Source organism: Paramacrobiotus metropolitanus, unplaced genomic scaffold (assembly GCF_019649055.1).
Source record: "Paramacrobiotus metropolitanus isolate TYO unplaced genomic scaffold, Prichtersi_v1.0 Parri_scaffold0000151, whole genome shotgun sequence".
Taxonomy (NCBI): Eukaryota; Metazoa; Tardigrada; class Eutardigrada; order Parachela; family Macrobiotidae; genus Paramacrobiotus; species Paramacrobiotus metropolitanus.
This window is the reverse complement of record NW_026570371.1, coordinates 60,544-73,168: the sequence shown is the minus strand read 5'-3', so window position 1 is coordinate 73,168 and position 12,625 is coordinate 60,544. Positions and strand designations below refer to the sequence as shown.

The window sequence follows — 12,625 nt, the reverse complement described above, 5'->3', positions numbered from 1 at the left end:
GCTTGACTGGGTTTCCGGGGGCGCTGGAGTTCTGTACGCCTCCGGTCCCGCTCGTGGAGGTCCGATGGACGAGTCAGACGGCGCCTGGCCCGTAGGGTCAGGTTGTGCCGCTGAAGGTGGGCTATATGGCGGTTGGCCGTATGCTCCATATCCGCCGTAAGGCGGTGGATATCCATAAGGTCCTGGCGGATACATCCACGGTGGTGGGTATCGCCATTGGTTTGGATCTGGCTGCGGCTGGTTTGAAGGTCCAGGCGCAGGATACGGTGGATATCCATAATGTGGGTTGTAGTATGGCGGTGGAGTAAACTGTGGCCGCGGTCCAGTATAGACCGGCGTAGTCATGACCGTTGGCCCGACTGCCGCAGTTGTAAAGATCGGCTGATTTGCCGAAGTGGTCGGTAGGCCACCATACAGGATTGGTTGAGGTGGGCCGGTTTGGCCACGAGGATAACGTCGGACCGTTTGGCCCGACGTAGAGCTTGGCTGGGTGCCAGCTACTGCTGCGTTCACCAGGAGTCCGGTATCGTCAGAGAATGTCCCTGGCGGCCAATATTGTGGCGGAATGGCTCGAGGTGGCAGAGGCTGGGACCGCGGTAGCGGTGTGTCGGCCCGTGAACTGGGGCCGACTGACATAGTAGCCAGCTGCTCAGCAGTTAAGTTTGCTCTGATATTCGGTACCTGTACACTCGGAGGCCGGTTAGACGACCGAGTGGAAGATCCGCCCGACCGGGATTCCGGTCGTGAATATGGGTGTGTGCGGTTGCTTCGGTCGGAGTCATCTGAGCGATCAGTACGTCGGCGTCCTTCCATCGTTGAATGGGGCGCTGTCATGAGACGAAACACGCGGTGTTAGACTCCTACCTACTTTGTTAGTTCATCTTACTGGTTAGCTACTTCTAAGCTAACATGGCAGATAAGGGTAGATATGGTTAAGCCATGTCAGATATGGTTAAGCTACTTCTAAGCCACCATGTCAGATATCAGACCAAGTTAAGCTACTTTTAAGCTACTGGTCGTTTAAAGTTAGGTTAGTTAAATTTAGGTTAGTTAATTTCGGTAGCAGCTCACGGAGACGTCTAAGTCTACCGTGTCAGATATTCTATCGAATATTATTTTAAACGACATTCTGTCCAGCCTTATCAACCGCCTTGTCCAGTACGTCCGGTGGGACGGTACTGGACTTGTCCGATACGTCCGGTAGGACCGTATTGGACTTCTGCTTTTTGCCCTTTGTGACTTTCTCAGATTTTTCCCGTCCTGTGGTTATACGGGTGAGCAAGTCTTTATCCGCCTCATCTTCAGCAACTATGTCCTCTTCTAGGACTTGCTGGGCCGTAAGGGTTGCTTTCGGCTTTTTAGGCGTTTTTGGTCTTTTGGGCTTCTCTTTGGGCGCCGGGGCCACTTTTGGCTCTTCGGTCACCGCTGGCTTGTCCGTGCCGGATGTCCCTTTTTCGGGTTCCGCTGGGGCCAAATGGGGGTCAATGGCGGTTAATGGCTGGTTTTGAAGCTTTTGAAGCGCCGGTGTCTCGAAATCCGGTTTGGCCTTTCGAGGTCGGCCTGGGCCACGCTTTATTGGTGGCTCTGGGTCTGATGTCTTTGGATCAGGTGGGCCATAGCCTGGGATTTGCAGAGTCTTTTGCTGCTCCGCCACAAGTTTCTTGGACGGGCCCTTTCCGGGCTTCTGCTTCTTCAGCAGCTCCTCCAATTTATTCTGGGCGTGTGGGAGCTCTGCGTTTTGTCCCGGCTCTGCCATGTTGTTGCACCTTTCCGACTCTGTGGGTTGAGGTTCCGCGTCGCCGCCCTTCTTTTTGGTTGAGCGAGTTATTCTGCGACTCGGGCCTTCCGGGTTAAGGTATGGCTTCAAGCGGTCGACACATACAGTGTGTTCCACACCGGTGTCTCGCTCTCGGATCCAGTAAGTGTTCGGCTTAGGTATGCCGATAACGATGTAGACGCCTTCGAACTTGTTTGGATTGGTCGGGTCGTCTACCATGTTCTTCAGGGTGACCAAGTCCCGCTTTTTGAACTCGGCCTGCGACTTCTTTTTGTTGTAGATGGCCGCGTCCCTGAGGAATCCTTCTTCGATCCGCGTTTTCGCAATTTCATGCGCCCGGTTCAGGCGCTGTTGCATCCTCTTGACATAACGTTCGTTAGTCGTAAATGTTTCTGGGACGTTGGTCCCAGCGAGGACGTCTTGCGGTATGGTCATTTCTCGTCCATATAGCATGTGATATGGCAAGAATCCAGTGGTTGCGTAAACGGCACGGTTCATGCCGGAGATCACGTAGGGTAGGGCCCTGTGCCAACGATGTTTGTCGCCGGCGCCGCCAAAGTTTCGAATTCCGTCCCAGATCGTTTGCATCTGGCGTTCGACTTGGCCTTGGCCCTCTGGATGGTAAGCGGATCCGAAGGTCTGCTCGATGCCGAAGATTTTCGCCACTTTGGAGAAAGATTTTGCCGTAAAATGCGTGCCCCGGTCGGAGTGCATTGTATGTGGCATGCCGTACTTTAGTACGACTTCTTCGACAAAGAACTTCTCAAATTCTTTGGCCGAGTTTGTTTTGGTCGGCCGGGCTATGGTGAACTTCGTCATTTGGTCGACCACCACAGCGATGTACCGGTATTTCTTTGTCTGGGTCACCGGTAGAGGTCCTTTGAAGTCGGCGAAGACGCGGTACCAAGGTGCGACAGCTTCGGTCGGCTGCAGCTTACCGTAGGTAGCTCGCCGCGGTACTTTGCCGAAAATACACGTCTGACATCGATCGATGTAGTCGTGAATATCGCAGCTCATGCGGTCCCAGTAGTACCTGAGCTTGGCTGCTTCGATGGTCTTGCGGTATCCAAAGTGGTTCCCTGTTTTTTCATCATGGAGGGACTGGATAATATTTTTCCGCATAAACAGAGGGACAACGAATCTCCTTTCGAGTTTCGCATTGATGTCGGCGAGTCGGTAGAGCACACCTTTGTCCATCTGGTAATGTTCGGGCAATTTGGACCTCTTGTCCATTTCACTTTGATGTTCCAACTCATGGATTTTCTTGGCCAGAGTTGGATCGCGGTGTTGCATCCGTCGCAGTTCTTGCGCGGTGCGGTCCGTAACTTTTTCTGGACACGGTGGGACTTCGGGCTCTGGCTCTCTCGGTGTGGGCGCCGGTACATTGATCACCCTTATGTCCGCCGTGCTGAATTCATTCCAATCACCGATTGCGTTACAATCAGGAAGGAGAGGCTTGTCCCATTCATCTGCGGGGTCCTCGTCAGTTACTTGCAGCCTGCGCACCTTTATGATGCGTGCTGGGATCTCGTCTTTATAATCCTCGAAGTTAGGGACTTGGTCCAACTCTTCGTGTGGGCCTTTGTCATCGTCCCGTTCGAGTGGCCATCTGGACAAAGCGTCAGCATTGTCACAGAATGTGCCTGGCTTGTACTCGATGGTGATGTCCCGTCCCTGTAAGGCAAGGGCCCATCGAGTAAGACGAGGGTTGATGCCGGGTCGGTTAGACTCGCATCTAAGCAGGTTGGTTAGGGCTCTGTGGTCCGTCCGTACGGTGAATGGTCCGTGGTCAATGTAGTGCTTGAATTTTTGGACGGCCCATACTACGGCTAAGCATTCCCATTCGGTCACGCCGTAGTTTTTCTCAGCACCATGTAGGACACGACTTGCGTAGGCAATTGGCCTCGAGTCCTGGCTGAGTATGGCTCCGATGCCGGCACCACTTGCATCACATTCGATGGTGGTCTGCTTGGTCGCATCGAATTTGGCCAATATTGGGGCTTCCGTTAGGGCCTTTTTGATTTCATTGAACTCGGCGGTGTGGGCGTCAGTCCAGTCGTTCTTGACCGAACTTTCCTTCCGCAGGAGTTCATACATCTTGGAAGTCTTCTGGGCGTAGCCCTGAATGAACTTCCGGTAATAGTTAGCGAGTCCAAGAAACGAGCGAAGTTGACGCTCGGTCTTGGGCGGTAGTTTCTCGGCGATGGCCGCTACCTTCTCGGGATCAGTATGGACACCGTCCTTGCTGAGGATGTGTCCAAGGAATTGGAGTTTTTCCATTCCAAATTCGCATTTCGACGGTTTTATCGTGAACCCGGCATCTCTGAGGCAGAGGAGCGTGTTTCTGAACGCTTTCCTAAATTCCTCAAAAGTTTTGCCGAAGAATATCACGTCGTCGATGTATGCGAAGACGCCACCTTGCTTTCTGGCTGGCGCCATAATCTTGTCCATAGTCATTTGGAATGTGGCTGGCCCATTGCAGACGCCAAACGGCATTCGTTTGAACCGGAACATCCCTTCTGGAGTCACGAAGGTAGTGTAGTCCATGGACGCTGGGTCCATGGGGATTTGCCAGAATCCGGACTGACAGCCTACCTTGCCGTAGTAGGCGTTTCCTGCGCATTGATCCAGGAGTTCGTCTGGATTGGGCAATGGGTAATTGTTCTTTTTGGTCACCGTGTTCAGCTTTATGTAGTTTATGCAGAACCTGGTGCCCATGGTCCCGTCGCCGTTTTTCTTTGAAGCGAGGACCACTGGGAAACTCCACGCTGCCATGGACGGTTCAATCACGCCTTGGTCCAACATTTCTTGGACGTGCTTATTTATGAACTCTCGTCCCTTCCAACTCGTTCGGGTTGGGTTCATTTTGATTGGTGCAGCGTCGCCAACTTCTATGACGTGGGTCACTCCTTTGACGTCGCCGTAAGGCTTTTTGGACGTCGGGAATATGGCCCTGAGTTCCCATAAGTCCTGACGGAGTAGAGCGGTCTGCTCCTCGGTCAGGTAATCGCCAAAATGTGCGTTGGCGATGTGGGCGCGGATTTCGCGCTCCACTTCTGGATCTTCCTCTCCAGTTTGGAGGGAGTTGACCTTGGCATAATCTTCGTCCGAGATTTCCTCGTATGGCTCCACTTGGCCCATGTTGACTCCTTTCCGGAGTATATGGGACTCTTTGGAGTAGTTTGACACCAGTATGGTGAAACTGTTGCCATCATGCTGGACTGGTCCGTCGAGCATGGCCAGACTCCGTTTGGTGTCTTGGCTTCCGAGGTACATGAGTTTCTGTCTTGGGTCGACAGGAAAGTCAATGCTAACTTGGACCGGGGTAATGGACTCCGGTGGGAGTTCCACTTTTACTGTTGCCCGGACCATAGCATGGTCATTAATGGTGGGGTACCGGTTTGGATTGTTCCCTGCCACCTTTGGCCATGGTAAGGCATCGGCATTGGGAATGGACCAATCTACACCATCCTCCTTGATATCTGGCTCATAAATGTCGCTATAGTACATATGGCCAATCTTTGCACCCTTGCGGAGGATTTGGTCGCGTCGGGACTTATTTTGGACCTGAATCCACGCATGTTCGCTATTTCGAGTTTGGACCTCCGCTTCGATCGGTAAGACCAAGCGGTGTGGTCGTCTCAGCGATTTAAAGTGGATTGGCCGTCCCGGGTCCATAGTCCGATAGGACCGGACCTTAATCCAGCAAGTTGAGTATGCTGGTAAAGTGTACCGCTGATGAACGAAGACAACTTCTCTCTCCTCCTTAAGGCAGTCCGTTGGACGTTCGGTCCGCAGTTTGCGGATTGTCGGTGCCTCGGCCCGGAGTTGGAGAATTTCTGTGTCCTCTTCGTCATCACTTGACTCCTCCGATGATTGGTTATCGGAGTCCGTGTCCGGTGAGTCACTTGAGCTTTGGACGTCCGAATCGGTAGACTCGGGTTTATCGTCCTGCTCATGTTTTGGCTCGCCATTGTCCTCGTTAGAGGTTGGCGGCCTGCCGGTCACCGTTGGTGCCGGTGTGGTCATAAGATCCTCTTTTTGGATCTCTGGCGTCCCGGTTGCGATTTCCTGTTTCTCAGGTTCGTCCGGTTCCGCCGAAGTGGTTGGACGGCTCCCGTTAGGGAGTGGCGAGGCTGGTCGGCCTCTTGCCCAACGTTGAGCCGAACGGGTCTGTATGGCCCGTATTACTGCTTCAACGCCGTCTCCACATAGAGGACAAGTCAGTGGGACTTCCTCCGATGAAGGGTCCTGCTCGTTCTGGCTGGTGTCCCTTCGATGGCCTCCCTGTTCTGGGTGTGGACCATCATTGAAGCGCACTTTTTTCGCTATATGCGGTGCTGCTTCTGGCAATGGTTCTGGTATGGTCCTGACGTTGGTCAGGCTCAGATCATATTTCGGCCATATGCTGACGGTTAAGCCAGGGTGTTGGGCCACTTGTCTTCGGAGTGTTATTATGTCATCGAAGAGATCCGTGCACATCTTTTGGAGTGCTTTCGGAGCTTCCATGTGGTACTCTCTGTACTCCCACACTAGGGCTAGACGTTCGTCCTCCCATAAAGCTCCTTCTTGGACCAAGTCGTCCAGTTCTTGGGCGAATGGTCCGTATTGTTCGGCAATCTGCGGTCACGTTAGTGGTACGCCTTTTTCTTCAAGCCAGCCCTCTTCTAGGGCAAGGATCCGGCCAGCGCGGTATTCGAGGAAGTTTCTGACCCCCGTAAACCAAGTTTTGTATCGCTGGACCAGTTTCTCCTTAATCTCTCTGTCAGGCACCGGCCGTTGGCCCGGTGCCTCTGGTATCGGGATAGTCTTTACTATCCCGTGATTTGGCTTGAGTATGCCTGCACGGAATTGAGTCATGTAACGCTCAATTGCGTTATGGACGCGCAGCTCCCATATGAGGCTTTCAATAGTGTCCAGGCATTCCCAACAGGTAGAAGGAGAACTCGTCGGGTGATCAAGCCGATTAACTCTCACTTCATCATCGGGTCCCGGTGCCTCTGGTATCGGGATTGACTTTACCGCGTCCCAAACGATTTCTTCGTTTGGCTTGAGGATGAACGTAAACTTGGAGTGAAGATAGTCACAGCCAAGTAATACGTGCACGTCCGTTAACGTCGGTTGGACGAAGAACGTGTGGTGGCTCTTGTATCCCTGCAGTGTCACCGGTACGGTGCAGCAGTGAGAGACGACGAAGGCGGTTTGTCCGCCGACACCAAGGATTTTGGTGTTCCGTCCTAATGGCTCTGTTTTGATGCCATTGGCGGTGCAGAATTGCTGGCTGATGAGGGATGTCTCCGCTCCGGTGTCCAGCATAGCGAGCGTGTGGACTGGTCCAATTTGGACTTTGTGCGTCCATGCTCTGACGGTTTTCGATTTGCGATTCTCGTCCAGGCCAACTGTCACTTCCCGCATCACCGGTACAATGGGGATTAGCGACACTGGTCCTGGACCATCAGGAGCGTACTTGGGTGCTGCTAGCTCCTGTTGGACAGACTCTTCCTGTGGTGATGTTTCCGCACCCCGTAGGGTCGAAAACATATTTTTGGTGTTCAGGAAGGTCCGTGAGCTGTTGATGGTTCGCACCGTTGGTGTGGTGCCGAGGGGTCGTCCACCGGTCTGGGGCCAGCAGGTGCGGGGACTTGACGCCTCAAGAGGTTCGGCTGTCCAATTTTTTAGGGATCCGACCTCGCTGTCCGTATCTTGTACGGACCATCCTTCCGGTGCGCTGTCGGAGGATGTGTCTGCCGCCGATTGTGGATACGTCATGTTCGTGGTGCGACGTCTCGCTTTGCCACGTATTCGGTTGGCCTTAGCAATAGCTGCGGCTCCGAAATTTGGTGATCGGTTGGCCTTGGGGTTAGTTAAGGCTCCGAAAAACGACTTGGTCGCCAGCTGGACGACTGTCGGCCTGGCATCATTTTTAGAGCCAGGTGGCTTAGGCGCTGGTTTGCCGCAAAGCCTGGATCCGCCGGTAGGCTGTTGAGCCATCGATTTGGGATCCATATAGGTTAGTGACTGTACAGGGGTTATGTCCGGCGGTTTAGGTTCCGGTCTTAGGTCAGGTGAGTTGCCTATACTCCCCGACCTTAAGCGTTTCCCGCGGTTGGGCTAGCCCGGTTAGGGCTGCCTCCGCTACCATTTGGCTTCACCAGCTGGTCCGGTATGGGTGGTAGCGCTGGCATTTCATTAGCCGGCGTTTGGTATCCCTGCTTTGGACCATTCTGCCGGTTGCCGCCACCAGACCCGTTTCCTGAGCCGGTGGACTGTCTTCGGCTGCCATTCCCCCCAATACCACGTTGTGGTCTGGGTTGTTTGGGTGGCACCAAGCCGAAGCGGTTAGGGTTTGCTGACCCGGTAGGGTAGCCCTTTGTGTAACGGCTCCTCCAATCCAAGTACCACTTTCGGTTTGGATTTTCGGAGTAAGGCCTGTTTGCATAGCCACATCCGTCGGTTGTGTGGTTTCCCCACAGGCAGTGGCTGCAGGTAATGATTCCGTCTTTGGCCCATCGTTCGAACATGCGCTCGACTCGGTCGATGTACATGTCCTCTTGTCTGCGGGCCTCTTCGGGGCTCAGAGTCTGGCGTTGGCCACTCTGGCCTCCTGGGCTTCGGTTTTGTCCTCCAGGGCTGTTGCCGCTTTGGTTTCCGTTAAAGCTGGCGTTTTGGCCCTTGGAGAACTTGCCCTTTGGTCCTCCGCCGCTGTTGCCCTGGCTGTAGCCATAGTTGCCCTGGTTTCGGGCCTGGCCATAGCCGCCAGTACCGCCGTTGGGCGGTGTAGGCCCACGTTGTGGGGAGGCTAAGTTCAAGGCCGCGATGGCGGCGTATGTTGCCTCAATTTGGGCTTGCGTAGCCTGCGGGGGATAAAGTGCCGGTTGTTGTGGTACGACTTGGGCTAGTGGCGTTTGTATGGCCGTTCGGCTTGTTGGGTATCCACGGCCTGCCTTCCCTTCGTACTCCGGCTTTCCCATTGTGTACTGCCGGACGTAGTCCCGGAATTCTGCCGGTGACTTTGGTATCCGGATATCCAGAGCGCGGCGCAGTTCCGGCTCTTTCACATTCTCTCGCAAGAAGTGAAGAGTCATCGTGTCATCCAGGCCTGCACGCGTCTGGAGAGTCAGCATAGCATCGTAATACTGCTCAGGGGTTTCGGTCAAATGTTGATAGTACCAGACTTGGCCCATTTCTCAATTTCTCACCTTCACCTCACCTCCTTCTGCCTTTTATTTTCCCACCTCAGCCCACCTCCAGCCGCGCAAAATCTCATCCCGGCTCACCTAACGTACCCCATTTTCACACCCACTTTTCATTTTTTTAAAAACTTTTAAAAGTGCTCGATTTGAGTGCTAAATGCAGAATTTTACTTAAATGCGGATGACCTATTGTGCATTTGACCTAACAAAGAAGTGTATCTTACATCTACGCTGTATCTGCAGACATTTTATTACCGGCTACCGAGAAATCTCATCACTGGTTCGCTTATCACCACGCTGCTTTAGATCACGATTCAGACTGCAAAACAATAATGTTTCGAAATTGTAATCCGTAGTACGAAGTCTACGTTCAGAAAGCAAGTATCCGGCGACACTAAAAATCCGCTCCACTCCTGCTGTCGTTGCGGGAGCGCACAGTATTTGTTGAGCAATCCGGGATAAACGTTTGTATTTATCAGCTTTAGATTTCCAGTAGACAAGAGGATTCACTTCGACGCCGAAAGACTGATCGACTTCGCACATATACATCTCATACTCTGCAATCACGCTGAGGACTTGACCGGCAGAAGTTTGTAAAGTTGCAGATAATTTCGGCTTTTTCAAAACGGAGAACAGGTTTGACGATGTTGACGGCAGTGACACAGGCTCTTCCACAGGCGAAATATTCAAGTTCACTCGCTCCATCATGCCAATCACTACCGCTTTCATCTCGGTCGCCGTTAACGTCCCAAACCCACAATCGCACAGTTCAGCTTTATAATTCGGATCCAGGAATAATGCCGCAATATAAACACTGTCACTTTCAGTATTACAGAATCGAGTATTAACTTCGGTGAGTAGATCGCGAGCATACGACTTCAGCAGGCTAGCCGGATTATCAGCATATGTCTGAAAGTAAATTAGATAAAAATTAAAATAGTTAGAGCGTATTCCATGAAATAAAAATACACTGTATTTATAATAGTAGTACTAATACATGAAGTTACACAGTGTACGAACTACGAACAGTATTTATGATTTACGTCATGTATTATTTAACCATTGTGAATTACCTGAAGATTTCTGCGCAGAAGGTAAACGGCCGGAATAACTTGACATACGGTGGGATAACTCGCGCTCTGCAGTTTAAGAAACAACTGCTCAAATGTGCTCGTCACGTTGATAAAATCTTGCAGAATTCGCACATCTTCAGTAGTGAGTCGGTGCTTTTCTTTAAATATCAGTCCATCTTTTTCCCAGTTGTACTTCACTGCAACCTGAACCATCTTGTAGTTAGTGTTCCACCGGGTAACGCAGCGGCTGGTAAATTCACGTCCAAAGACTTTCACAATCTGCTCCGTTTGCTGCGGAGACTTCTTCGCGGAAGTAACGATCTTTGCGAGTTTCTCAATTACGGCGTTCAACTTTCCACAATTTTTTACTGGGTTTTTCAAACACAGCTGCATGGTATGGGCGACACATCGCAACTGCAAATAATTAAAATATCCCTGTTACGCAATACACAGTACAGCGACAAACTACAAAGTAATAAGTATTAACTATTAACTACTACTTAACTACTACATCTTAGTATTAACTATTAAGTATCAAGTTCCCCTTCTCGGTAACGTATTAAAACTGCTATTTATTTAGTAGTTTTTACACAGCAAAATTTCGCTGTACATCAGCGTTTCAGTTTCAGCAGATACGTTCCGTTTTAGCATTAACTAAACACTCGTACGCTTCTATTTAATTACGATTCCGTTTCCTCTAATTTACACTGGTTTCTGTACCTGAATCGATCTACCGTTGATAACACACTCTTGCTCTAGCAGACCGCATACATCCTTAGCTAAAGTGGAATCCGAATCCAAATCCTCGGGACTAAGGTAGTCGATATCGTGCTCCTCATTGCCTACTGCTTCAATGGGACCATCGTCCGTATTATTCCCATCACAGAACCCTTCCATAAAACCAGGCATCCAGTCTTCAAAAGCTTTTACAACGTTGCCACCATTATCAGTGCCCACGTAAATCACTTTTTTTCGAATATTAAATTTCTCCAGTATTTCAATCACCAGTTTGAAAATTTCCTCCGCTCCGTGTTTTCCTTCAAAGCGCGTGCACGCAAGTAAATGATTCCGCAAGTTCCACGACGAGTCGATAAAATGAACAGTCACGCCCAGGTAGCCGCGCTGTTTCTTGCTACTCCAGATATCGCAGTTGATGGCCACAAAATCGACGAACTCTAGCTCTTTCTTCAGCAGATCCACGTATACGCGATCGTATTCCGGTATCATATGGCGAGCAATGTATTTTCGTGTTGGCCACTATAAAATAAATGAAACTTCATTAGAAACTACAAGTCACCAATACACAATTATTGTTGCGCATTACAGCACGTAAAGCAGTAGAACAACAATATCCCCAGCCGTTTACATCTCGTATTGTAATTATACCTATTACTCACATGTAGTCGTTCGTCGAAATTCTTCACCAGCCTGTCCCAGCACGGATTTGTAATGGCGTTCACAGAAATCAGGGTAGAAAAAAGGCAGTCCGCCACACATTCGTTTAGAAGTCGTTGCTGGCGGTGGTCGTTACTGTACGGCGTGACTTTCTTTTCTACGCACTTGAGACTGTCGATCTTTGGTTGCGCTAAGTCAGACGTGGATTTCCCATGAGCAGTTATAAAATCTTCTACAACCTAAAGCAAAAAGTATAAGATATTCCACTAGTTTACGGGCATTTCGTTTGCTGTACCAAAGTGTTTAACTTTCTTGCGATATTAATGCAGAAAGTTATGACAGAACGTCATGTAAAGCGCAGTACTCGTACAAAATTACGCACGTTACGAAATTTTTATGGAAAGATTGAAAAATGACATCTAAAACGGTTTACTTACTGGCTCCCGTGCGTGATGAGAAACAACGTGGATCCTAAACTTTCCGTACGATTCAAAGTCCTTAACAATCTTCCCTTTGGCCTTCTTGCAGAACTTGCATTTCGCGCTGTGCAGCTGCCCCGTTCGTGAGTTTCTTGTTTCTTTTATGGACGAATGGCCTTCGTAAAGATGCAGGTAGAACAGCTTCGGGGATATAGTATCAGCCAGCGGATGGGATTTTTGGGAATTCGCAGGTTTCTTCGGATCTCCTTCGTCATCGGAGCTCAGCAGTTCCACAGTGTCTGTCGATTTGGACATGCTCCGTGCTGCCAGATGATCGCACGAAACTGGTAGCGGTTGGCGGAGGTTTCAGAAATGTGGATTTAAGTAAGAACAATCATTTCTCTTCCAAATGACAAGTTACGAAACTAATCTATATCACCCAGAAATCACAGTCCAAAGCTGCAGTTCTGAAACTGCAGCTTGCTTTGTGAGGTGCTCGGCCTCGCACTGCACCGAATATACTCAACCACTGACACAGTGCCAGTGCCATTGGAACAGCTGCTTCGAGCGGGCTTACGAAATATCAGTGTTCGATCGCATACCAGTGTAAAGTTGTAAACGTTGTCTTGACTGAGTGGATTTGTTAAGATTTCACACTTGGAATTGGAATTTCTGTTAGCGTATTCGTTAATTCTTACGCCGGAAACAAATTGATTAACTGCTGATAATAATTACAATTTTATTTTATTACGAAGCAACCCAGCCCAT

The 12,625-nt window shown here is 50.4% G+C and overlaps 1 protein-coding gene across 1 annotated transcript; it reads right to left on the bottom strand.

Moving 5' to 3' along the window:
- Nucleotides 1–9,228: 9,228 nt before the first annotated feature.
- LOC129599651 (E3 SUMO-protein ligase ZBED1-like) lies at nucleotides 9,229–12,317 on the bottom strand. Its single transcript, XM_055497947.1, has 5 exons — nucleotides 11,876–12,317; nucleotides 11,441–11,677; nucleotides 10,764–11,300; nucleotides 10,044–10,457; nucleotides 9,229–9,879 (listed from the first exon to the last, which is right to left on the bottom strand). Exons 1-5 carry the CDS (start codon nucleotides 12,170–12,172, stop codon nucleotides 9,229–9,231), a joined length of 2,136 nt encoding a protein of 711 aa, XP_055353922.1. The 5' UTR covers nucleotides 12,173–12,317.
- Between the last annotated feature and the right edge of the window lie 308 nt (nucleotides 12,318–12,625).

Excerpts from the sequence above, each read along its gene's own strand:
- LOC129599651 (XM_055497947.1), bottom strand. The coding sequence starts at position 12,172 with ATGTCCAAATCGACAGACACTGTGGAACTGCTGAGCTCCGATGACGAA. Across the intron at positions 10,458-10,763 it reads TCAACGGTAGATCGATTCAG|TTGCGATGTGTCGCCCATAC; the intron begins GTACAGAAACCA and ends AATTATTTGCAG. Across the intron at positions 9,880-10,043 it reads TTCTGCGCAGAAATCTTCAG|ACATATGCTGATAATCCGGC; the intron begins GTAATTCACAAT and ends ATTTACTTTCAG.